The sequence below is a fragment of the Hyla sarda genome, chromosome 7 (assembly GCF_029499605.1).
Source record: "Hyla sarda isolate aHylSar1 chromosome 7, aHylSar1.hap1, whole genome shotgun sequence".
Classification (NCBI taxonomy): domain Eukaryota; kingdom Metazoa; phylum Chordata; class Amphibia; order Anura; family Hylidae; genus Hyla; species Hyla sarda.
Window position 1 is genome coordinate 91,993,190 of NC_079195.1, and position 27,183 is coordinate 92,020,372.

The 27,183-nt window shown below is 42.4% G+C and overlaps 1 protein-coding gene across 1 annotated transcript in view; it reads left to right on the plus strand.

Moving 5' to 3' along the window:
- PCDH15 (protocadherin related 15) overlaps positions 1–27,183 on the plus strand; it is a 1,516,206-nt gene that overhangs the window by 1,416,024 nt on the left and 72,999 nt on the right. Inside the window, exon 34 of the mRNA XM_056530010.1 lies at positions 10,919–11,029. Within this exon, the coding sequence (XP_056385985.1) occupies positions 10,919–11,029 (111 nt within the window). The remainder of the gene's footprint in view (positions 1–10,918; positions 11,030–27,183) is intronic.

The following is a 27,183-nucleotide window of genomic DNA, read 5'->3' on the forward strand; positions in this document are numbered from 1 at the left end:
CTCAGTGCCTGAGATCCAGGCATGAGCAGTCATGCGGCAGAATCGTTGATCACTGGTTTCTTATGAGAAACCAGTGATCAATGATGAATATCAGTGTGTGCAGTGTTATAGGTCCCTATGGGACCTATGACACTGCAAAAAAAAGTGAAAAAAAAAAGTGAATAAAGATCATTTAACTCCTCCCCTATTAAAAGTTTGAATCACCCCCCTTTTCCAATAAAAAAAAAAACACAGTGTAAATAAAAATAAAAATGAACATATATGGTATCACCGCGTGCGGAAATGTCCGAATTATAAAAATATATCATTAATTAAACCGCTCGGTCAATGGCGTGCGCGCAAAAAAATTCCAAAGTCCAAAATAGTGCATTTTTGGTCACTTTTTATATCATTTAAAAATGAATAAAAAGCGATCAATAAGTCCTATCAATGCAAAAATTGTATCGTTAAAAACTTCAGATCACGGTGCAAAAAATGAGCCCTCATACCGCCCCAAACACGGAAAAATAAAAAAGTTATAGGGGTCAGAAGATGACAATTTTAAACGTATTAATTTTCCTGCATGTAGTTATGATTTTTTCCAGAAGTCCGAAAAAATCAAATCTATATAAGTAGGGTATCATTTTAATTTTATGGACCTACAGAATAAAGATAAGGTGTCATTTTTACCGAAAAATGTACTACGTAGAAACGGAAGCCCCCAAAAGTTACAAAACTGCGTTTTTTTTTCAATTTTGTCGCACAATGATTTTTTTTTTCCGTTTCACCGTAGATTTTTGGGCAAAATGACTGACATCATTACAAATTAGAATTGGTGGCGCAAAAAATAAGCCATCATATGGATTTTTAGGTGCAAAATTGAAAGAGTTATGATTTTTTAAAGGCAAGGAGCAAAAAACGAAAATGCAAAAACGGAAAAACCCCCGGTCCTTAAGGGGTTAATAAAGTATGGAAATTCAGGAGACGGCTAGTGGGGATTAAGGGGAGTATGCACTATACACTATTGTGGGGTAATGGATATTTTCCAGAAAAGTTGAAACTGAAAGAATATGTAGATTGGGGAAATAATGGGGTAGTTAGAGTCAAAGATTTAGTGATAGAGAACACGTTAAAAGAGGGGAGTACACTTAACAGGGAATTAAATATAAACCAGAATAATTACTTTCTATACTTACCAATTAAAGGGGTACTCCGGTGAAAACCTTTTTCTTTTAAATCAACTGGTGGCAGAAAGTTAAACATATTTGTAAATTACTTCTATTAAAAAATCTTAATCCTTCCAGTACTTATTAGATGCTTAAAGGGGTATTCCAGGCCAAAACTTTTTTTTATATATCAACTGGCTCCGGAAAGTTAAACAGATTTGTAAATTACTTCTATTAAAAAATCTTAATCCTTCCAATAGTTATTAGCTTCTGAAGTTGAGTTGCTGTTTTCTGTCTAACTGCTTTCTGATGACTCACGTCCCAGGAGCTGTGCAGCTCCTATGGGGATATTTTCCCATCATGCACAGCTCCCGGGACGTGACATCATCATTGAGCAGTTAGACAGAAAACTTCAGAAGCTAATAACTATTGGAAGGATTAAGATTTTTTAATAGAAGTAATTTACAAATCTGTTTAACTTTCCGGAGCCAGTTGATATATAAAAAAAAGTTCTTGCCTGGAATACCCATTTAATGCTACAGAGGAAATTCCTTTCTTTTTGGAACACTGATGACATCACGAGCACAGTGCTATCTGCTGACATCTCTGTCCATTTTAGCAACCGTGCATAGCAGATGTATGGCAGATGTATGCTAAGGGCAGCATGGTGGCTCAGTGGTTAGCACTGCTGCCTTGCAGTGCTGGGGACTTGGATTCAAATCCCACTAAGGACTGCAATAAATAAAGCGTTATTATTATTATAATAACGTCAGCAGAGAGAACTGTGCTTGTGATGTCATCAGAGAGCATTCCAAAAAGAAAATAATTTCCTCTGTAGTATTCAGCAGCTAATAAGTACAGGAAGGATTAAGATTTTTTAATAGAAGTAATTTACAAATATGAATTTCGGGTAGAATACAGACATGGCGCACATCTACAATCTTGTATAATGATCTGATTGCTTCTCAGCATAATATCAAAAACTAACAGGTTGTTAGTATACATTTGTGATCAAAAAGTACAAGCCCACTCGCCACGTCAAGGCCACCTATTCAGAGTGGGTCCCTAACATCCCTAGCATAAAATGGCGTAGCACCGGGCGGCGACCACCACGGCCGCGACACAGGTGCCCACGGGGGGGGGGGGGGGGAGTGACCCACTGGCAGAGCGGCCCCAATGCCACTCAAACCAGTCTATGGGCCGCACCCGCCCGCAGACACAGCGCCACGGCAGCAACGGACGCCGCCCTGCACCACACCAGTGTGAACAAGGTGCAATAGCTCACTTACCCTGCTCTCCCAGTCAGACTGGGAGGCTGCTAGGAGTGAAATGGCCCTAGTGTGGCTAATTACCACCTATATAGGGTTGGGCTGAGGGGGTGGGGAAGAGTGCAGCACATGTTCAAACAAAAAAAAAAGGAAGGGATAGAAATCACAGTATGAATTTCGGGTAGAATACAGACATGGCGCACATCTACAATCTTGTATAATGATCTGATTGCTTCTCAGCATAATATCAAAAACTAACAGGTTGTTAGTATAAATTTTTGATCAAAAAGTACAAGCCCACTCGCCACGTCAAGGCCACCTATTCAGAGTTCTCTCTCCTGGCAGCCTCCCAGTCTGACTGGGAGAGCAGGGTAAGTGAGCCATTACACCTTGTTCACACTGGTGTGGTGCAGGGCAGTGTCCGTTGCTACCGTGGCGCTGTGTCTGCGGGCGGGTGCGGCCCATAGACTGGTTGAGTGGCATTGGGGCCGCTCTGCCAGTGGGTCGCTTCCCCCCCCCCCTGTGGGCACCTGTGTCGCGGCGGTGGTGGTCTCCGCCCGGTGCTACGCCATTTTATGGTAGGGATGTTAGGGACCCACTCTGAATAGGTGGCCTTGACGTGGCGAGTGGGCTTGTACTTTTTGATCATAAATGTATACTAACAACCTGTTAGTTTTTGATATTGTGCTGAGAAGCAATCAGATCATTATACAAGATTGTAGATGTGCGCTATGTCTGTATTCTACTCGAAATTCATACTGTGATTTCTATCCTTTCCTTTTTTTTAAATTTTTTGAACATGTGCTGCACTCTTCCCCACCCCCTCAGCCCAACCCTATATAGGTGGTAATTAGCCACACCAGGGCCATTTCACTCCTGGCAGCCTCCCAGTCTGACTGGGAGAGCAGGGTAAGTGAGCCATTACACCTTGTCCACACTGGTGTGGTGCAGGGCGGCATCCGTTGCTACCATGGCGCTGTGTCTGCGGGCGGGTGTGGCCCATAGACTGGTTTGAGTGGCATAGGGCCCCCCCCCCGTGGGCACCTGTGTCGCGGCGGTGGTGGTCGCCGCCCGGTGCTACGCCATTTTATGCTAGGGATGTTAGGGACCCACTCTGAATAGGTGGCCTTGACGTGGCGAGTGGGCTTGTACTTTTTGATCACAAATGTATACTAACAACCTGTTAGTTTTTGATATTATGCTGAGAAGCAATTAGATCATTATACAAGATTGTAGATGTTCGCTATGTCTGTATTCTACTCGAAATTCATAATTTACAATTATGTTTAACTTTCTGCCACCAGTTGATTTAAAAGAAAAAAGGTTTTCACCAGTGTACCCCTTTAAAAGCGCATTTGAGAAGGAGAAAAATAAGCCCAGAGGGGTAATAAACAGACATAAATTAATGGATTATATATTTTGGCTTCGACCCTCTTGTACAAAAGTACTGGGTAAGGTATATAAGGGATTGGTTAGATCTTCCCTGGAAAAGTCTCCCCCAAAAAGTAGGGTTAAATGGATGCAAGACGTGGGTCAAATAGAAAGTGAAGAATGGGGGGGGAAGTGTTTATTAATATCGTACATTCATCCCTAAATATGAACCATAACATTTCAATGATAACATTGCAAATCATAAAATGTTGCAGTATCTTGTAATACCTTTTTTATTGGAATAACAGCATTTTGTAGAGACAAGCTTTCGGGATTCCTCCCTTTATCAAGTCCAAAGCAAATCTAAGCTCACAAGTAGAAGCAAATCTAAGCTCACAAATATGCAGGGGATAAGACAATAGATGTGGAGAATTCACTCTAAGATGGGCCATAAATTGTCCTGTTATGACCTGTGTCTTCTACTTGTGAGCTTAGATTTGCTTTGGACTTGATAAAGGGAGGAATCCCGAAAGCTTGTCTCTACAAAATGCTGTTAGTCCAATAAAAAAAAGGTATTTCAAGATACTGCAACATTTTATGATTTGCATCTGCATCACTGGACTAATACGGCTACTCAAATTTACTACAATGATAAAATTGATACATAGGATTCTGTATACACCGGGATTCCTACACAGAATAGGAAAAATAGTGGATTCAAAGTGCCTAAAGTGTTATATGGAAAGAGCAGAGCTGTTACATATGGTGTGGGTCTCTCCAAAATTACACTCATTCTGGAAAGAGGTATATAAAATTGTAGAGGCGAAAATGGGAATAAAGATAACATTTGATATTAAAACTGCTATTCTAGGGATAGGATTAAGGGAGCAGGAGAAGAATAGTGTTATAATTAAGGTCTTTGGTATGGCTAGAATAATTATCCTGAGGAGATGGTTTGCACCTGAGGGTCCAAGCTGTGCTGAGTGGCAGAGAGAAATAGAACAAATGAGAAGATTTGAGGATATTTACTACAGAGTGAGAAAGATGGGTCCGAAAATAGAAAAAGAATGGAAGAAGTGGGAGGAGGCATCCTAGTTGGTAGTGAGTCGGGGGGAGGGCTGGGTGGTCTATGGATGGGAGGGAGATTATTGGATAATGTATATACATGTGTTTGCATTGCTGTAATTTTATAAAATGAAATAAAGATTTGGAATATAAAAAAAGAAAATAAATGCACGGTCAATGGCATATGCGCTAAATAAATTCCAAAGTCCAAAATAGCGTATTTTGGTCACTTTTTATACCATAAAAAATGAATAAAAAACGATCAAAAACTCCAATAAAAAAACTAATAGTACGATTAAAACTTCAGATCACGGTGCAAAATATGAGCCCTCATATAGCCCTGTACACAGAAAAATAAAAAGTTATAGGGGTTAGAAGAGGACAATTTTAAATGTATTAATTTTCGTGCATGTTCAATAATACCTGGTACACATATTACTTATATGTCAAATAAAAATATATTTTAGTTAAATTAACCCTTACCTACACCCTTATATAAAAGAAGTTTTTTTTTTTCAAGTCCCATGCAAGTATATGGGACTTCCAGTACCTCATTCCACAAGCTCCGCTCTGCATCTCCTGGGGAATGTGTCAGTCTGGCTTGCAAGCCACACCCCATCTCATAAAGACACACCCACTGTTTAAGCCCCTTTTATTATCTACCCTTCTTGTGCATCGGTCTGGCTTGCAAATCACGCCCAGTTCCACAGAGCCAAGTCCCCTTCTATTTTCAACATACAATATCTTTATCACAAATCAGTCCCACCTGAGGACAGGATATGAAGATGGGACATAAGGATGCAAAATGAGGACAGCATATGAGGTCGGGATATGAGGACAGGATATGAGGATGGGATATAAGGTTGGAATATGGGGATGGGATATGGGGTCGGGTTATGAGGACAGGATAGGAGGTCAAGATATGAGGATGGGATATGAAGTCGGAATAGGAGGTCAAGATATGAGGACGGGATATGAGGTTGAGATATGAGAACAGGATATGACAACAATATATGAGGATGGGATATGGGGTTGGGATATGACAACAATATATGAGAGCGGGATATGAAGTCAAAAGCTTCCTCCTTTGTTGATTTTTCTCCCCAACAAGGATTAGGAAGGAAAAACCGGGCAATGCCGGGTATTCAGCTAGTATGATATAATTATGGTCAGTGCATCAGGCATTTCTACAATGTAGAAAACAATATAAAAGAAAATCCTGAAAATATCACCTGTTGGGGGGACTAGAGGGCAGCACTTGGGAAACACTGATGTAGAGCGTGACATCAGCATAACTTTGTGGTGTCCGAGTACAGGATGTCAGTCAGTACAAAGTCTCTAAATTCAGCATGGGCTATCATTTATCTAAAATATGCAGTCTCAGCAACTACAAGTCCCAGCAAGGTGATATGCTTTCCAGGTTCATTCTGCACTTCCGTCTGCACAAATCTGTACTGTGAGGATTTAAACAACCATTCCTGTCTCAATAGAGATAGTTTTCTATAGATTGTTTCCAATGAAGAGCCCAGCGTGCAGTAAACAGATTCATATGAAGTCTATATGTCTGTATACAGCTCTTTAAAGAGAGCAGAACAAAACTGAACAGAAACAATCTGTACAATGTCTGGCTTTTACCCCTTTTATGTTTAGTTATTCTACCCTGTTATATTTAGTGATCTATAAAATACATTAGGAGCTTATAAGTACTTTTTCGATCCATGCTCTACAACACAACTGAGAAGTGCCAGCAGTGCCAGTGTCTTATTTAATGATTCCATCTCTACAATGATTCCTGCTTTTAAACACAAATGCACCTGGATCTCAGACAAGTAATGGCACACTTGTGAGTCTCACATCTGTTCAATGGAAATTAATTGGATCTTCAATTCTCAGAATGCCCATTGAAAACAATAATCCCAGTTTCACAGGGAACATACAACAAGCTACGCATTTGATTCTGTATTAAATAGTTTTTTGTCTTTGAGTTTTGCATGGCAAAATCTCTTATAATTGACCAGCATTCTTAACAAGGAGTCATTATAAAAAAATCTTCTAAAGTAAAAAGTACAGCTAAAATACAACTGGGAAATGTGCACATTTCAGCTTAAAATAGTTTATTATTGGAGTTGCTTCCATTAGCTATGGGAATGTTCCATTAACAAGCTGTAGAGTTGCTTTGTACATGTTTCAACAAATAGGCTCTTCAAAGGGGTACTCCGGTGGAGTTTTTATTTTTTCTCATCAACTGGTGCCAGAACGTTAAACCGATTTGTAAATGACTTCTATTAAAACATCTTAATCCTTCCAATGCTTATCAGCTGCTGTATGCTCCAGAGTTGTTCTTTTCAGTCTGACCACAGTGCTCTCTGCTGCCACCTCTGTCCATTTCAGTAACTGTCCATAGTAGGAGAAAATCCACATAGCAAACCTCTCCTTCTCCAGACAGTTCATAAAATGGACAGATATTTTAGCATAGAGCACTGTGGTCAGACTGTAAAGAACAACACAACTCCCTCTGGAGCATACAGCAGTTAATAAGTATTGGAAGGATTAAGATTTTTTTAATAGAACAAATATACAAATCTGTTTAACTTTTTGGCACCAGTTGATATGAAAATAAATAAATAAAAAAAATTCTACTGGAGTACCCCTTTAATGAGTCTGTAGTGTGCATTTCATTAAATGCAGGCTGATAAATGTTATCTTTGCTGACTGTATGATCCCTTGCATTGGCCCTTGCCAAGTCTATAGGACATTTAAGAAAAACTGACAAAAATGTTTTGTTTTTTTTACCTTAAAAAAATTCATACAACCATTCTCGTGATATATGGCTTTTTGCTGATTTTCTTTTCTGTGCGACAGAGGCAGGTTTGGTGAGTTTGTGCATCGCGTATGCTGTCCACTATGTCCAGTTTGCTGTGTTCTATTCATAAATGCATGCCCACTTCTCCCCATGATGTGAGAGTCCCAAATCATGTGATTACAATCTTTTCCCGAAACTGCGCAAGTGCAGAAACCATAGTACCACCGGAGGTGCGGTATACTTTGGCCTTAGTATGGTAGCCATTGCTGCAGAGTGTAAGCCTATCCTGTGACCTTGTCCTAAGAGAGTGGAGGGCATACATATTTATGAATAGGGCAGCACATAGACGGCATAAATGTTGCACAAAGTTTGAAAACCCCCCTCCATTGTGCAGAAAAGAAAATTTCAATATCAGCAAAGAGCCATATTTTTCAAAAAACGGCTGCACAGATTTTGGTAAGGTAAAAAGCACTTAAAAAATTAAAATGTATAAATCTCATCAGCATAATCCACACTAGCCTATTGAGTTTAGTGCGGGTGATCCTGCTGCCAGTTTCACTTTAAATGGGCACTGTCAACTTGTGACATGTTGTAGAGGCATGTCAAAAGTTTTGATCTGTCAGGGTCTGAGTGTTCAGACCCCAACCGATCACTAGAATAAGACGGGAAAAGAGCACTCTAACTTGACAAACGTACAATTTAAGTATATAGCATAGGCGTGCGCAGCCTATTGCATTAGGGTGTGCACCCTAAAGCACAAACTCCCGCTGCACGCGTATATGTCCGCCATTACCGGCGGGTCCCTGGCTGCGATCAACAGCCGGGACCTGCCGCACATGATCCGGGCATCGCTTCGATGCCCGTGGTTATGCTTAGGACGTAAATGTACGTCCTGGTGCGTCAAGTACCACGTCATCAGGACGTACATTTACGTCCTTCATCGTTAAGGGGTTAAATGGAACTTAATAAAAGGTATATTTTATCATATGGAAGGTCCCTATTCAAATCAGTGCCTATAAGGTATGTAGGTTGGTTTTTAGCTAGTTAGGTGGATTGGTAGTTGATAGCTAGGTAGATAGCATGTAGGCAAAGTCAGATCACAATACACAGTGTTACTTCACACTTTGTATGTTTAGTTCACAAATAGAGCAACTGATAGAGTCACTTCATACAATCATAGATGCAGAGCCTCTAGTGTTATTCATAGTGCACATATAATTAGGTGTTACTGTTTCACATTTTGTGTAAACTGCGCATTCATAAACATAAGATGCATAACTTTGCCTTGATGTCAGGACCCTTGTATAGTTGCACAAAGTCCTGTGTATTACATCGGGTCCCTATATTAGCACCAGGTAATGTATTCACTGTTCACGTCCCAACACTGCGCTATTGCATTAGTCCCCGTCACTGGTGGCCCGTGAAGCGATATTAGAAGAATACACGCTACAACGTGATCCCTGATTAATTAAAGCGGATGAAACACGTAGGATCGCCTATGGCAATGTGAACGGAGCCCAAATACTTGAAACCAGCTACCACTACCTAGGAAACAGCGAAGTGCAATGGCATAGTGTTATACAATCTGCAGCCAATGCATAACAAAGGAAGTTGTGTACATGTGTGGATTAGGAAATGGAGTGACGGGCACTAGTGCAATAGCGCAGTGTTGGGACATCTGCAATAAAGTGAACAGTGAATACATTACCTGGTGCTAATATAGGGACCCGATGTAATACAAAGGACTTTGTGCAATTATACAAGAAGGGTCCTGACATCAAGGCAAAGTTATGCATCTTATGTTTATGAATGCGCAGTTTATATATGCACTTTGAATAACACTAGAGCAGTGGTCTCCAACCTACGGACCTCCAGATGTTGCAAAACTACAACTCCCAGCATGCCCTGACAGCCGTTGGCTGTCCGGGCATGCTAGGAGTTGTAGTTTTGCAACATCTGGAGGTCCGCAGGTTGGAGACCACTGCACTAGAGGCTCTGCATCTATGATTGTATGAAGTGCACTCCATCAGTTGCTCTATTTGTGAACTAAACATACAAAGGACATTAACTCACATATAATTGGACTGCAAAATAAAGAGCAGTAATAAAAATTAATAGAAGTAACTGCATAATAGCGTGTCTATGTGAAAAGGGTCCAGTAGAGCAGTGTTTCCCACTGCAGTCGAGTAAGTGTGAAGTAACACTGTGCATTGTGACTAAAAGCCCCCCCCCCACCGGGTCACCACCCCACACAATTCCCCATCCCAAAGTACCAAAGAAAATAACAAAAAAAACTCACCTAGTCCCACGCAGCGATCTCCTGAAGAGCCGGGCCGCGCTCTCTCTTCTCCACAGTGCAGGCGCTGATGATTGACGTCATCAGCGCCTGCGTCTGGGAAGGGGTCACGGCCTTCTCTGAACTGTGTGCGCACACAGTCCAGAAGCTCCGGCCGTGAGTGACCAGCTATGAATGCCTCCCTGGGTTAAATAGACCCAGGGAGCATATAATACAGCAAAGTCTGCGGACAGAACTGGGGAGGATTACCCCATGATCTGTCTCCCTGCATGATTTTCTGGGGGGATGTGTCCCCCCGATTCCTACGCTCCCTGGATATCCCGAATTTGACGGAGCCTGGGCTTGATTAGGGTGTGCCCAGGCACACCCGGCACACCCCGTGCGCACGCCTATGGTCTATAGGATTGTCTTGGTCAGTGCGCACTTCTCTCTCTACTCGTTCTAGTGATCAGTCAAACACTCAGACCTCAACCATAACTTTTCCCTTGTCTCTAGGACATGTGATACGTTTTTAAAGTGACAGCTACACTTTAAAAATTCCTTTCTAATACCTTGCAATGTATTATACAGAATACACACAAACTACAGGCTGCTTTTTCTCAATAGCCTTTTGGCAAAAAACAGACTTCAGACTTATAATAATAATTCAGCTGCTAATGACTATTTCAGGAGGATGCAGGTTACATTTACATCAGAATGTTTCCCCAGTTGTACAGTCCTAAGACTCTTCTCTGGAACATACAGTACTATTGTAAAATGATCAGCCAAGTACCATGTCTCAGGGCACCCGGTCTCTGTACTCAGTGGCTTGTACTGTATATTTATTACTCAATCAGCGATGATAAAAGTTATACCCTTCTCTACTTTGTTCTTATCAGAAGACAAATCAAATCCAATCCCTCATTGTAAAAGAAAAATTAAATGCTTAAGTGTCCTCTAATTTCATGTTTTATTTTTTTACTTCAAAAAGGAGGCAAGCTGAATGTGCAAAGACAGCAAGGATCCAGATGGCATTACCAGCAGGAAAACCATCAACTCCTGCCGCCAATAATCTGTATGAAGAGTTGGGTGACAGCACTATGTAAGTACTGAATATAAATGATTTGCCTTAGAATTGCATGAATCACTGTAATAGTGGGAGCTGTTGCAGATCTGTTATTATAAAAGCAGTTTGAAATTTGTCTCGGAGCTGCGATCTGCGACACTGTACAGTGCTTTGTTCAGAGGTGTCGATTAAATATGTATGTAACCAAGCGTTTAATACTGTAGCATACAGTAGTTTTCCTCTCCAATAACAGATTTAAAAAAAATCCGTAAAAATGTCTAAACAATTTCTCAGCTGCTGAACTCTGTGGAAGATGAATGATGACTTGGTTTAGTTTTTTTTTCCGTAAACGGTTTTATAAGCTTGGATTCAGGACTTCAGGCGCTATAGTTTAATGCATACAAATAGTACTTTTGAATGCTGATATATTGCTTTAATCCTAGGATATACATAGAGTCATTGAGTAATAACTGATTTGTTTCCTTGTAATATGCAACAACGCATTTTTTCCAGGCAAGTCAAAGCATCAAACAATATGCAGGGTCAATTGACTTGAAACTTTTACCCCAATAACTAATGTATATTTTCATGTACATCAAAACAACTATTTTCTTTATAGAGAATATGCAAGACCTCATTAAATGCTTCAGATGTTACATTTACTCCCCCAGTTGTAACATATAGGTTAATATAATCACTGCTATGAATTATAGATCAGAATAAGAAGTCATGTAACTATATAAAACTAGCCAACTGCATTTCTACTTTCATAAAGATGTTTACTAGGCTTAAAGTGAATGTGTTACTTAGATTTTTCTGTTACTTATTAAAGCCAGATACTGAAAGATGGTCTTTTTTCTAATCTGTTCCTGTTTTCTGAACATTATAATGGGGCAGCCATCATGCTTGAGCTGTTACGACAAAGCCCATGCACATAGACACAATGAACATATCTAGACTTTATTTTTTGTATGGGACGGATTTGTAAGCTTGCTCTGTGATAAATGTGAAAAGGTTTTTTTTTTTTTTTTACAGGGGAAGGAAGGCTGAGCTCCTATTGTCTTCTGTATGTACTAGTGTCACCTTTCCCTGTAATGCTGTAGTGATCATTCTCCAGCAGCCTTCTCCTATCATTACAGACACAAATGGAATCCTCAGCTTAGTTTTAGGCTTAATGGTAAAACAAAAAAAAAGCAAAATTTTAGGATTATTTAAAAATATTGTTACGCCGAGCGCTCCGGGTCCCCGCTCCTCCCCGGAGCGCTCGCTACACTTCCCTCACTGCAGCGCCCCGGTCGGTTCCACGGACCCGGGGCGCTGCGTTACCACCTCCGGCCGGGATGCGATTCGCGATGCGGGTAGCGCCCGCTCGCGATGCGCACCCCGGCTCCCGTACCTTACTCGCTCCCCGTCAGTTCTGTCCCGGCGCGCGCGGCCCCGCTCCCTAGGGCGCGCGCGCGCCGGGTCTTTGCGATTTAAAGGGCCACTGCACCGCTGATTGGTGCAGTGGTTCCAATTAGTGTTTACACCTGTGCACTTCCCTATATCACCTCACTTCCCCTTCACTCCCTCGCCGGATCTTGTTGCCCTAGTGCCAGTGAAAGCGTTCCTTGTGTGTTCCTTGCCTGTGATTCCAGACCTTCTGCCGTTGCCCCTGACTACGATCCTTGCTGCCTGCCCCGACCTTCTGCTACGTCCGACCTTGCTTCTGTCTACTCCCTTGTACCGCGCCTATCTTCAGCAGCCAGAGAGGTTGAGCCGTTGCTAGGGGATACGACCTGGTCACTACCGCCGCAGCAAGACCATCCCGCTTTGCGGCGGGCTCTGGTGAAAACCAGTAGTGACTTAGAACCGATCCTCTAGCACGGTCCACGCCAATCCCTCTCTGGCACAGAGGATCCACTACCTGCCAGCCGGCATCGTGACAGTAGATCCGGCCATGGATCCCGCTGAAGTTCCTCTGCCAGTTGTCGCTGACCTCACCACGGTGGTCGCCCAGCAGTCACAACAGATTGCGCAACAAGGCCAACAGCTGTCTCAACTGACTGTTATGCTACAACAGTTACTACCACAGCTCCAGCAATCATCTCCTCCGCCAGCTCCTGTACCTCCTCCGCAGCGAGTGGCCGCTTCTGGAATACGACTATCCTTGCCGGATAAATTTGATGGGGACTCTAAGTTTTGCCGTGGCTTTCTTTCCCAATGTTCATTACACTTGGAGATGATGTCGGACCAGTTCCCCACTGAAAGGTCTAAGGTGGCTTTCGTAGTCAGCCTGCTGTCTGGAAAAGCCCTGGCTTGGGCCACACCGCTCTGGGACCGCAATGACCCCGTCACTGCCTCTGTACACTCCTTCTTCTCGGAAATTCGAAGTGTCTTTGAGGAACCTGCCCGAGCCTCTTCTGCTGAGACTGCCCTGTTGAACCTGGTCCAGGGTAATTCTTCCGTTGGCGAGTATGCCGTACAGTTCCGTACCCTTGCTTCAGAATTATCCTGGAATAATGAGGCACTCTGCGCGACCTTTAAAAAAGGCCTATCCAGCAACATTAAAGATGTTCTGGCCGCACGAGAAATCCCTGCTAACCTACATGAACTCATCCATCTTGCCACTCGCATTGACATGCGTTTTTCCGAACGGCGTCAGGAGCTCCGCCAGGATATGGACTCTGTTCGCACGAGGCGTTTCTTCTCCCCGGCTCCTCTCTCCTCTGGTCCCCTGCAATCTGTTCCTGTGCCTCCCGCCGTGGAGGCTATGCAGGTCGACCGGTCTCGCCTGACACCCCAAGAGAGGACACGACGCCGCATGGAGAATCTCTGCCTGTACTGTGCTAGTACCGAACACTTCCTGAAGGATTGTCCTATCCGTCCTCCCCGCCTGGAAAGACGTCCGCTGACTCCGCACAAAGGTGAGACAGTCCTTGATGTCTACTCTGCTTCTCCACGTCTTACTGTGCCTGTGCGGATGTCTGCCTCTGCCTTCTCCTTCTCTGCTGTGGCCTTCTTGGACTCTGGATCTGCAGGAAATTTCATCTTAGCCTCTCTCGTCAACAAGTTCAACATCCCGGTGACCAGTCTCGCCAGACCCCTCTACATCAATTGTGTAAACAATGAAAGATTGGACTGTACTATACGTTTCCGCACGGAGCCCCTTCTAATGTGCATCGGATCTCATCACGAGAGGATTGAACTGTTGGTCCTCCCCAATTGCACTTCTGAAATCCTTCTTGGACTTCCCTGGCTTCAACTCCATTCCCCAATCCTGGATTGGTCCACTGGGGAGATCAAGAGTTGGGGGCCCTCTTGTTCCAAGGACTGCTTAAAACCGGTTCCCAGTAAACCTTGCCGTGTCCCTGTGCTTCCTCATGTAACCGGTCTCCCTAAGGCCTATATGGACTTTGCGGACGTTTTTTGCAAAAAACAAGCTGAGACTCTACCTCCTCACAGGCCTTATGATTGTCCCATTGACCTCCTCCCGGGCACTACTCCACCCCGGGGCAGAATCTATCCTCTGTCCGTCCCAGAGACTCTTGCCATGTCTGAATACGTCCAAGAAAATTTAAAAAAGGGCTTTATCCGTAAATCCTCCTCTCCTGCCGGAGCCGGATTTTTCTTTGTGTCCAAAAAAGATGGCTCTCTACGTCCTTGCATTGACTACCGCGGTCTTAATAAAATCACGGTTAAGAACCGCTACCCCCTACCCCTCATCTCTGAACTCTTTGATCGTCTCCAAGGTGCCCATATTTTTACCAAACTGGACTTAAGAGGTGCTTATAATCTCATCCGCATCAGAGAGGGGGATGAATGGAAAACGGCATTTAACACCAGAGATGGACACTTTGAGTATCTGGTCATGCCCTTTGGTCTATGCAACGCCCCTGCCGTCTTCCAAGACTTTGTTAATGAAATTTTTCGTGATCTACTATACTCCTGTGTTGTTGTATATCTGGACGATATCCTGATTTTTTCTGCCAATCTAGAAGAACACCGCCAGCATGTCCGTATGGTTCTTCAGAGACTTCGTGATAATCAACTCTATGCCAAAATAGAGAAATGTCTGTTTGAATGCCAATCTCTTCCTTTTCTAGGATACTTGGTCTCTGGCCAGGGACTACAAATGGACCCAGATAAACTCTCTGCCGTCTTAGATTGGCCACGCCCCTCCGGACTCCGTGCCATCCAACGTTTTTTGGGGTTCGCCAATTATTACAGGCAATTTATTCCACATTTTTCTACCATTGTGGCTCCTATTGTGGCTTTAACAAAAAAAAATGCCGATCCCAAGTCCTGGCCTCCTCAAGCGGAAGACGCCTTTAAACGACTCAAGTCTGCCTTTTCTTCGGCTCCCGTGCTCTCCAGACCTGACCCATCTAAACCCTTCCTATTGGAGGTTGATGCCTCCTCAGTGGGAGCTGGAGCTGTCCTTCTACAAAAAAACTCTTCCGGGCATGCTGTTACTTGTGGTTTTTTTTCCAGGACCTTCTCTCCGGCGGAGAGGAACTACTCCATCGGGGATCGAGAGCTTCTAGCCATTAAATTAGCACTTGAGGAATGGAGGCATCTGCTGGAGGGATCAAGATTTCCAGTTATTATTTACACCGATCACAAGAACCTCTCCTACCTCCAGTCTGCCCAACGGCTGAATCCTCGTCAGGCCAGGTGGTCTCTGTTCTTTGCCCGATTTAATTTTGAAATTCACTTTCGGCCTGCTGATAAAAACATTAGGGCCGATGCTCTCTCTCGTTCCTCAGATGCCTCTGAAATTGAACTCTCTCCTCAACACATCATTCCTCCTGACTGCCTGATTTCCACTTCTCCAGCCTCCATCAGGCAAACTCCTCCAGGAAAGACCTTTGTTTCTCCACGCCAACGCCTTGGGATCCTCAAATGGGGTCACTCCTCCCATCTCGCAGGTCATGCGGGCATCAAGAAATCTGTGCAACTCATCTCTCGCTTCTATTGGTGGCCGACTCTAGAGACTGATGTGGTGGACTTTGTGCGAGCCTGCACTATCTGTGCCCGGGATAAGACTCCTCGCCAGAAGCCCGCTGGTTTTCTTCATCCTCTACCTGTCCCCGAACAACCTTGGTCTCTGATTGGTATGGATTTTATTACTGACTTACCCCCATCCCATGGCAACACTGTTATTTGGGTGGTCGTTGATCGATTCTCCAAAATGGCACATTTCATCCCTCTTCCTGGCCTTCCTTCAGCGCCTCAGTTGGCTAAACAATTTTTTGTACACATTTTTCGTCTTCACGGGTTGCCTACACAGATCGTCTCGGATAGAGGCGTCCAATTTGTGTCTAAATTCTGGAGGGCTCTCTGTAAACAACTCAAGATTAAATTAAATTTTTCTTCTGCATACCATCCTCAATCCAATGGACAAGTAGAGAGAATTAACCAGATCTTGGGTGACTATTTACGACATTTTGTTTCCTCCCGCCAGGATGACTGGGCAGATCTTCTACCTTGGGCCGAATTCTCGTATAATTTCAGAATCTCTGAATCTTCCTCCAAATCTCCGTTTTTCGTGGTGTACGGCCGTCACCCTCTTCCCCCCCTCCCTACCCCCTTGCCCTCTGGTCTGCCCGCTGTGGATGAAATTTCTCGTGATCTTTCCACCATATGGAAAGAGACCCAAAATTCTCTCTTACAGGCTTCTTCTCGCATGAAGAGATTCGCAGATAAGAAAAGAAGAGCTCCTCCCATTTTTTCCCCTGGAGACAAGGTATGGCTCTCCGCTAAATATGTCCGTTTCCGTGTCCCGAGCTATAAGTTGGGACCACGCTATCTTGGTCCTTTTAAAGTTTTGTGTCAAATTAATCCTGTCTCTTACAAACTTCTTCTTCCTCCTTCTCTTCGTATCCCTAATGCCTTTCACGTCTCTCTTCTTAAACCTCTCATCCTCAACCGTTTTTCTCCTAAATCTGTTCCTCCCACTCCTGTTTCCGGCTCCTCGGACATCTTCTCTGTCAAAGAGATTTTGGCCTCTAAAAAGGTCAGGGGAAGAACTTTTTTTTTAGTGGATTGGGAGGGTTGTGGTCCAGAAGAGAGGTCCTGGGAACCTGAGGACAATATCCTGGACAAAAGTCTGATCCTCAGGTTCTCAGGCCCCAAGAAGAGGGGGAGACCCAAGGGGGGGGGTACTGTTACGCCGAGCGCTCCGGGTCCCCGCTCCTCCCCGGAGCGCTCGCTACACTTCCCTCACTGCAGCGCCCCGGTCGGTTCCACGGACCCGGGGCGCTGCGTTACCACCTCCGGCCGGGATGCGATTCGCGATGCGGGTAGCGCCCGCTCGCGATGCGCACCCCGGCTCCCGTACCTTACTCGCTCCCCGTCAGTTCTGTCCCGGCGCGCGCGGCCCCGCTCCCTAGGGCGCGCGCGCGCCGGGTCTTTGCGATTTAAAGGGCCACTGCACCGCTGATTGGTGCAGTGGTTCCAATTAGTGTTTACACCTGTGCACTTCCCTATATCACCTCACTTCCCCTTCACTCCCTCGCCGGATCTTGTTGCCCTAGTGCCAGTGAAAGCGTTCCTTGTGTGTTCCTTGCCTGTGATTCCAGACCTTCTGCCGTTGCCCCTGACTACGATCCTTGCTGCCTGCCCCGACCTTCTGCTACGTCCGACCTTGCTTCTGTCTACTCCCTTGTACCGCGCCTATCTTCAGCAGCCAGAGAGGTTGAGCCGTTGCTAGGGGATACGACCTGGTCACTACCGCCGCAGCAAGACCATCCCGCTTTGCGGCGGGCTCTGGTGAAAACCAGTAGTGACTTAGAACCGATCCTCTAGCACGGTCCACGCCAATCCCTCTCTGGCACAGAGGATCCACTACCTGCCAGCCGGCATCGTGACAAATATAGTTAGTAAAATGGAAAATTAGAAGAACAAAATCTCCATAAATTCTTAAAAATTTCTAACACAAACTTGATTTAAATAATAGGTAATTGTCTGATGATACATCACCTATAATGAGAATCTGGCACCCTGTTCACACGCACTAAACCCAATATACTGGTTTGTAGTGCAAGTGAACAGATTTACAAAGAGGGGTCACTTACTTAAATCCACTCAGTATTTGCAGATATATGGCACTGTTATCTTCAGCTATAATGAGCAGCTTTGCACAATGGAGGCAGCTCCCCTGCCTCCTCCATATTTTCCGCCTGCCCTGCCCCCTTCATTATGTTGCGGGTGAGCCCACAGAGAGCAGAACGCTCGCCCACAGCATTCATTACAATATCCATGATAGGAGCGGGCGGACGTAGACAATGGAGAAGGAAAGGAAGCTAGATAAGTCAACTCCCCGACTCCATTGTGCAAAGCTACACAACGCAGATTAATAGTACAGCAACATAACTCTGCAAATACTGAAGTAAGTAAATTCTGATTTAAGTTAGTGATCCCTCTTTGCAAAGCTGTTCACCCACACTATAACCCAGTGTGTGAGTGAACAGGGTGTTAGATTCTCTTTAAAGAAAACTACCTATGTATCTTTTACCTGGTACTCTCTGGTCCAGTGGTCTCCTAATGTCTCAACATTGTTTTAATCAATGGTTCCGTAATAGCATAGAATGGAGACATTACTGCTGCACCCGGAAATAGACTGGTAGAAAGCTACATGATGGCAGCACTGAGGACATGGAACAAAGATGTCTTAGCATCTCCAGCACCCACAATTCCAAATAGAGTTTGGAAGGTAGAATGAACCCATCTTTATTTTCTCAGGCCATTGCACACGCCTTTCTCAAGAAAGTAAAAATCTCACCAAAGATTAACATGAAATTACAAGAGGGGTTTTGCTTTAATTTTGCCATAGCTGGTCCATGCAATTTACGTGATGTACATAAAAAAATGTGGAAAGTAGAGCAGTCGTACCAAATGTTAATGTGTGAACATAGCTCTAAGAAGGGAACGTGTGCCATATAAAGTAAAATGACACGAATGGCATTGGCATAACTATGGCAACTTTGGATGATACAGGCTCATTGGAGTATTGCTTTAGGACAGTCTGCGGTGCACATTTTTTTGCTGACTACCGCTGTACTCTGGTGGCTGAATTCTAAATCCAATAGCCCTCATTTACTAATGTCATCCCGACTCTTTTTGTCGGGTTGTGCGACCAAATTTGTGTTGCATAGCCCATTCGACACAAATTTGGTCGCTCAATGCAACAAAATATATCATCACTCCGAGTGCTTTTTAGAAGCGAAGTGGGGACCAGATAACGCTTATGTGACTGCTCCCCACTTCACGTCTATACACATATGCCTCTGAAGCGCTATCACTCACAAGCGGAGCATTAGCAGAGCATCGGGCAGCGGCTTCCCGGAGAGATGCTCTGCTAATAAAATGCTTGTCAATGATAGCGCTACCGGGAGCTTATGATTGCTCTGTGCGGGGGACATATATACAATTTATCGTGCAACACAATTTCCAACCCAACACAATTTGTTTTCCCATGCGACACATTAGTAAATCAGGGAGAAAAATACACAGAGTAAATGAAGAAACACTCAGAGATAAACCCAACACTCTTAGTAAATGAGGGCCAATGTCTTTTAAATGTCTTGCAGATTTGTCATTACCCTACAGACACCTTCTTTACAACTGGCTTATAGCACAGCTACAGAGATGAGACATGCACAAGACTATGGCATTCAATATACGGATTTGGCGGAAGTACCATAGACTTCAGCAAAATCCGTAGTCTTGTGCAAGTCCCAGGCTCCGGAGGCCACATGAAAATGTAAGCAAATATCCTGCTGGCCAAGCCATCACTAGAGTTGTGCTTTAAATCTGTAGACATTAAAAAAAATAACTATACATTTTCAAATATAGTTGAAAAATCTTGTATAGTTTCTAATTTTCCTATTGTATTTTTGGTTCTATTTCCTTCCTATAATGTGTACCTATAATAAGTGCATTTTTCTTTGCCTTAAGGAAAGTAACCTACTCTATTATTAGCAATAAGAATAAAAGTGAGGGCTTGGATTTCCAGCCTACACCTTCCTTCACATTGTGAGGATCTGTAACCAAAGTGACATATCTACAAATTAATGAACATGGCTACATGTGTTCAGCAATAGACGTCACCCGTAACTGCTGTGTAAAACCAGACACGATGGACCAACATATAGCAGAGCATAGCAGCTTTTAAAGGGGTACTCGGGTAGAAAACAAAACTGGCTCCAGAAAGTTAAACAGATTTGTAAATTACTTCTATTAATAAATCTTAATCATTCCAGTACTTATCAACTGTTGTATTCTACAGAGGAAGTTGAGTTGTTCTTTTCTGTCTGACCACAGTGCTCTCTGCTGCATCTCTGTCTATGTCAGGAACTGTCCAGAGTAGAAGCATATGCGTATAGCAAACTTCTCCTGCTCCTGACAGTTTCTGACATAGACAGAGATGTCAGCAGAGAGCACTGTGGTCAGACTAAAAAGAACAACTCAACTCCCTCTGTAATATAAAGCAGCTGATAAGTACTGGAGGGATTAAGATTATTTAATAAAAGTAATTTACAATCTGTTTAACTTTCTGGCACCAGTTGATTTGAAAAAAAAATTTTTTTTTTCCACTGGAGTACCCCTTTAAGGCTATGTTCTAACAAGGGTCATCATTACTTACCCCCCCCCCCCCACACACACACACTTATTTAAGAGATATAGACAGTCCAATCATTATACATAGATGCCACACATAGTGTTCTTTACAATCACTGAACTTGCAGCAAATTGATTTAAATGAATGTTGAAAGCTGGAATATACATGCCCAAATTTAGAATGCAGTTCTCCTACGCACATTCTAAGACTGCGGTATTGGGCATCTGGGGAATCAAATAAAACTTCGATGCATTGAATATAAAACAAGCCTACAGGCTGCCTTTCAAATCAAGCTTAGTATTACAGAAGACTAGAAGAAAAGCACTTGTTTTTTCTCTTCTCTTTTTGGCTATGTGAACTTTTGTAGCAGATCTAATGATGTCTAATGAATGACAGCAAGTCCTTTTTCATCTGGCATTTGAAGTGTAGCGTTTGGAGCTACACCCCTGGAATTGAGAAAGAATTTAAAATGTATCTATTTTAATCTCCCATTTTAAATTGCCATGCCGTCTCTGTAGAAATCATGACCACAGCTTTGGGAGCTCAGAAATACAGCTGCGTTTGGAATGGTGAAATCATAATGGGAAGAAAGGGCACGAGAGGCTAATTGCCGATCACTTTGTTTTTAGATGTTGAGCACAAGTTGGGTACTGTCTCAGAAATAAAAGAACATCAAGACATGACCTACTTATAAAAGTCAGGTGAATTACCTCCTGAAGGAATGGGAAGCCACATGTCCATTATATACAGTAGCTGTAATCTATGAATTAGAAAACATGTGTAACCTTTCCATTTGAAGTCCTTTCTGGTATAATAATGATATCATTATCTGTGTCATAAAGTTTGACTACTCGGAGACCTGATAGTCAAGTTGCTTGGCATTGTGTATTAATAATACTAGATTGTTGCTAAATCCCAGATTGTTATTTTCCACTGCGGGTTATATGCTTATTTAAAATGACCTTTTGCTATACAAAAGACCTTATGTGTTTGGGTTATGACCACTGATCTCTAGTGCTGGTGAATGGATTATCATGTAGTTAGTTTTTTTCCAATGTGATAGTGTAGAAGTGGAACAAGAGATGATTGGCCAGTGACATGTCACTCTTTATGGAGTCTGTCTTTATAAAATAATAATCATATCCCTCATTTCTAATTTTTCCCTTAATTGTCACTACATTTTCAGTAGAAGAATATCACTGTTTCTGGCCATTATGCAACTTGTATATGACATTTTTCATCTTTATTTTACTCTCTGCACACTCAATGTCTAATGTCTTTTAGCAGTTCTTGAGCTAGTGGATAAAGACTATAATACATATAATGCCCTGAATACATATAGAGGAAGGGGTCCTGTGTTCCTATATCTTTATAGCATATAGCACACCCTAAAATGTTAACAGCAGCACGGAGAACATCACAGAGCCGCACTATGCAGTGTAAACTGTGAATGAAGCATTGGACTAGGGTAGAACATTAACCAGAGCCTCTTTGCATATGTTTCTGTGTAGCTATACCCCAATCCCCTCTCTATAATCTCCTATGGGCAGCATTTAACCTCATCACTGAGTAAGTGGCAAGTCTGTTTCATCTGCAACACCATTTAAGGTTATATTTTACACATTTGTTATCATTTTTATACAGACTTTTTGCAGCCTATGTTTAAATGGCTAAAATTAACTATTCTAGGAATCATTCCTTGAACAGTTCATATGGAAACCACTTTCCGGCTTTTAGATCCAGTTTTACTCCATTTAAATAAGTGAAGGAATAAAAGTCAGAAGACATACTCGAAATCACTTAAAATGCGAAATAACAGGCTGTACATGATATTTGTCTTTTCAACCATATTGGCCCTGATTTACTATTGTAAACCCGACATGCTTTGTTGGGTTATGCAGCAGATTCTGGTGCATTGTGCAAGAAATTCTGTTTGTGCCAGAATGTGCGCCAGAATTGAAAAAAACCCCGACTAACTCTCCATTTTACTGAGAAAACCCCAAAAAGGGGCGTGGTTGCCAGGAAAAGTAGGTGTGTTTGACAAAAAGGGGCGTGCCCCACAATTTTCTCAAAAACCCAACATATTTACTAAGGTGAATTCAATAGAGAAAACAGACACGGTCGCACATCACCAATTTGTGTATTGATCTACTTGCTTCTCAGCATAAAATAAAAAACTAACAGGTTGTTAGTATACATTTTGATCAAAAAGTACAAGCCCACTCGTCACGTCAAGGCCACCTATTTAGAATGGGTCCCTAACGTCCCTAGCATAAAATGGCGTAGCACTGGGCGGCGAACACCACCTCTGCAACACCAGTGCCCACAGGGGGAACGAACCACTGGCAGCGCAGCCCAAATGCCACTCAGACCAGTCCCAGGGCCATTATGCAACTTGTATGACATTTTTCATCTTTATTTTGCTCTTTGCACACTCAATGTCAAATTTTTAGTAGTTCTTGAGCTAGTGGATAAAGACTATAATACATATAATGCCCTGAATATATATATAGAAGAAGGGGTCCTGTGTTCCTATATCTTTATAGCACACCCTAAAATGTTAACAGCAGCATGGAGAACATTACAGAGCAGCACTATGCAGTGTAAACTGTGAATGAAGCATTGGACTAGGGTAGAACATTAACCAGACCCTCTATGCATGTGTTTCTGTGTAGCTATACCCCAATCCCCTCTCTATAATCTCCTATGGGCAACATTTAACCTCATCAATGAGTGAGTTGCAAGTCTGTTTCATCTGTAACACTATTTAAGGTTATATTTTAGACATTTGTTATCATTTTTATATAGACTTTTTGCAGCCTATGTTTAAATGGCTTCTTGGTAAAATAAACTATTCTAGGAATCATTCCTTGAACGGTTCATATGGAAAGCACTTTCTGGCTTTTAGTTCCAGTTTTACTCCATTTAAATAAGTGAAGGAATAAAAGTCAGAAGACATACTCGAAAACACTTAAAATGCGAGATAACAGGCTGTAAATTATATTTATCTTTTCAACCATATTGGCAATGATTTACTATTGTAAACCTGACATGTTTTGTCGGGTTGTGCACCAGATTCTGTCTGCGCCAGAATGTGCGCCAGAATAAAAAAAAAAACGACTAACTCTCCATTTTACTGGGAAAACCCAAAAAAGAGTCGTGGTCGCCAGGAAAAGTGGGTGTGGCTGCCGAAAAGTGGCGTATCCCCGCCATTTTCTCAAAAACCCAACATATTTACTAAGGTTTCCACAGAAAATGTGGTGGATTTGAGCTGAGGAAAACCTGACAGATCAGAGCATGTGTAAAATGTAGGGAAAAGTGCAAAATGTAGGGAAACCTTAATAAATACTGTAAATACTGTAAATACTTAAATGTTTGCATGTCATATTGGCTATGATTTACTAAGACTGGAGTGAAGGTTTCTTTGTGAGTTTTAATTCCCTACAATTAATTTTTTCACAGTATTTACTAAGGTTTCCCTACATTTTGCACTTTTCCCTACATTTAGTTTTTTTTTTACACATGCTCTGATCTGTAGGGTTTTCCTCAGCTCAAATCCACCACATTTTCTGTGGAAACCTTAGTTGGGGTTTTTTGTGAAAATGTCTGGAACACACCCCTTATCTGTGATCACACCCCCTTTCCTTGACAGCCTTTTTAATCTTTTCTCAGTATAATGGAGATTTGGTCAGGTTTATCATTTTTGACGCAGACAGAATTCTGTCTCTGTCTCATCCCTTTCCTGGTATGTTCTAATAGGCATTAACCATGTGGCATGTGGCACGAAAACTGTCAAAACACAGTGTAAAAAAATTATTTGAATGGGGAGCTTTGGACCGTGTGGTACAATTTCTCCATGGTCCTGCTTTAAAGCTTCCTTTGAAATTAACTGAAGCTTTAGTAGAGGGCTCTCCTTCCTCCCACACACACAATGACCATGGTAAAAAACAATGGCAGCTGCTGAAAAGTCTGTGTCTTTGTGTCTTTGTGTGCACATGCCCTTGTAAGCCGTTACAGATAAGATTCTCTTCTTTTTGCTTCATTGCTTATTAATTTATGTTCATGATTTCTCATTATGTAGTAGTAAAAATTATATCTCTACCTTATCTGTCTTTGTGAAAATACAACACTTTATCTGTGACCCACTATCCCCATCTGTGACCTTTTTCTCCTATTCCTTTTCCATCACTTCTGTGTCCCTATGTTCAAGGGATTTTACATACAAAGTCTTCTACCACCTGGTCCCACAGTGTATCTCTGAGCTTATCTACAATTACCTCCCAAAATACAACCTCTGCCCTTCTTTTCTTCCTATCACATTCTCAGCTCCAAAATTATTTTCCTTACAACCACTTAAAGGAGTACTCTGGTAGTAAACAAATGTTTCAAAATCAACCTGGGCCAGAAAGTTATACAGATGTGTAAATTACTTCTATATAAAAATCTTAATGCTTCCATTACTTATCAGCTGCTGTGTGCTCCAGAGGAATTTGTGTAGTTCTTCCCAGTCTGACCACAGTGCTCTCTGCTGACACCTCTATCCATGTTAGGAACTGTCCAGAGCAGAAGCAAATAGCAAATCTCTCCTGCCCAGACAGTCAACAAAAATGCACCATTTATATAAAGTACAATATGTCCCGAAAAAACTATCTCAGAATCGCTCTACTCAGAAAAAGCGTTCTAAAGAGATACATGTCAAATTTAAAAAAAAAGAGCCTGGTCATAGAGGTAAAAAATGGGTCGGTCCTTAAGGGGTTAGCTATCATATATTTTTATTTGACATAGAAGTAATATTCGTCATATCCCGTCCTCATATCTCAACCTCATATCCCATCCTTATATCTCGTTCTCATATCCCAACCTCATATCCCGTCCTCCTATTCCATCTTTCTATCTGGACCTCATATACCGTCCTCATATTCTGTTCTCATATCCCGTTCTCATATCCCATCCTCATATCCTGACCTCATATCCCGTCCTCATATCTTGTCCTAATATCCCTACCTCATATCCTGACCTCATATCTCGTCCTCATATGCTGTCCTTATATTCTGTCCTTATGTCCCATCCTCATATCCTGTCCCCAGGTGGGACTGATTTGTGATGAAGATATTGTAAGCTTAAAATAGAAGGAGACTTGGCTTTGTGGGACTTGGTGTGAGTTGGAAGCCAGAAAGATGCACAAAAAGGGTAGAAAATAAAAGGTGTGGGGTTTAAACAGTGGGCATGTCTTTTGTGAAATGGGGTGTGGCTTTGTAAGCCTGACTGACACATTCACCAGGAGATGCGGAGCTTGTGGAGTAAGGTACTGGAAGAACCATAGAAATGCATGGGATTTGAAACAAAAACCCATCTTTTATGTAAAGGTGTGGGTAAGGGTTAATTTAAATATTATATATTTTTATTTGACATATACGTAATATGTGTACCAGTGATTATTGAAATATCTCCAGCCGTGCGGAAGTTATGCGGGAACATACATTTCCCATAGATTTGCATGGGACTTTAAAAAAAAACCTGACCCTCACAAATGTGGGTAGTTAAGGGTTAAATTAACTATTCTTTATCTTAAGTGGACATATAAGCAACATGTGACCAAGTATTATCGAAATATCTCCAGCCGTTTGGAAGTAATGCAGTAACATATATTTCCATAGACTTGTATGGGACTTTAGCCCCTCAAGACAATTTTATTTTTACGTTTTAGTTTTTTCCTCCTCGCCTTCAAAAAATCATAACTCTTTTATATTTTTATCCACAGACTAGTATGATGGCTTGTTTTTTGCATGACCAGTGGTCCGTGATAACGCCCTACCCATAGGCTTTCATTGAGGGGGCGGAGTGCGACGTCACACGGGGCGGAGCCTTGACGTCACAATGCTCTGGCCCCGTGATCGACAGTAATCAGACCCAGAGCAAACACGCTCCAGGGACTGATTATAAACGGGGTGCGGCGTGCAAGATCACGGGGGTTCCCAGCGGCAGGACCCCCGCGATCAGGCATCTTATCCCCTATCCTTTGGAATTTTTTTTTTTTTGTAGGTTTGATGAAAAATGTTTAAAATTTTTAGAGCCATTGCTTGATGGCACAATCATTTGTAACTTTTTTCAGCAAAAATTTTAAGCATTGCACAAAAATCTGTGACCTTTTCATACCAGTTGTGTCTTGTTTCAAGCATTGATAAATCCTCCTCTGCATATTTATGTATTCTTCCTCCTCTTTATCACTGCTCAGTTTTCATTTTTTCAAAGCAATTTGAGAGATGAAAGCCGAACTGTCATTGGCAAATCAGAAACGTTTTTACCTCATGTATATTGATAAATCTGAGCCAATTATTTTTCAGAAATATTTACTGTATGTTTTCTAACTTTTCTGCTGTCTTTCCTTTCCTTATTGTTTTATCTTCTGTTTTCTCCTCATGTCCACTGCATGCTCAGGTTTCAGTAAGTAGACTGATATACTTTAGATTAGTGAATGTACTATTCTGCTTTTGTTTACCGCTTTAGTTAAAACGGGGTCTTGAAAAAAGCAAATATGTTATTATACTATTAGTAGAACAATTCAATCAGCCCTAATTTATAGCAT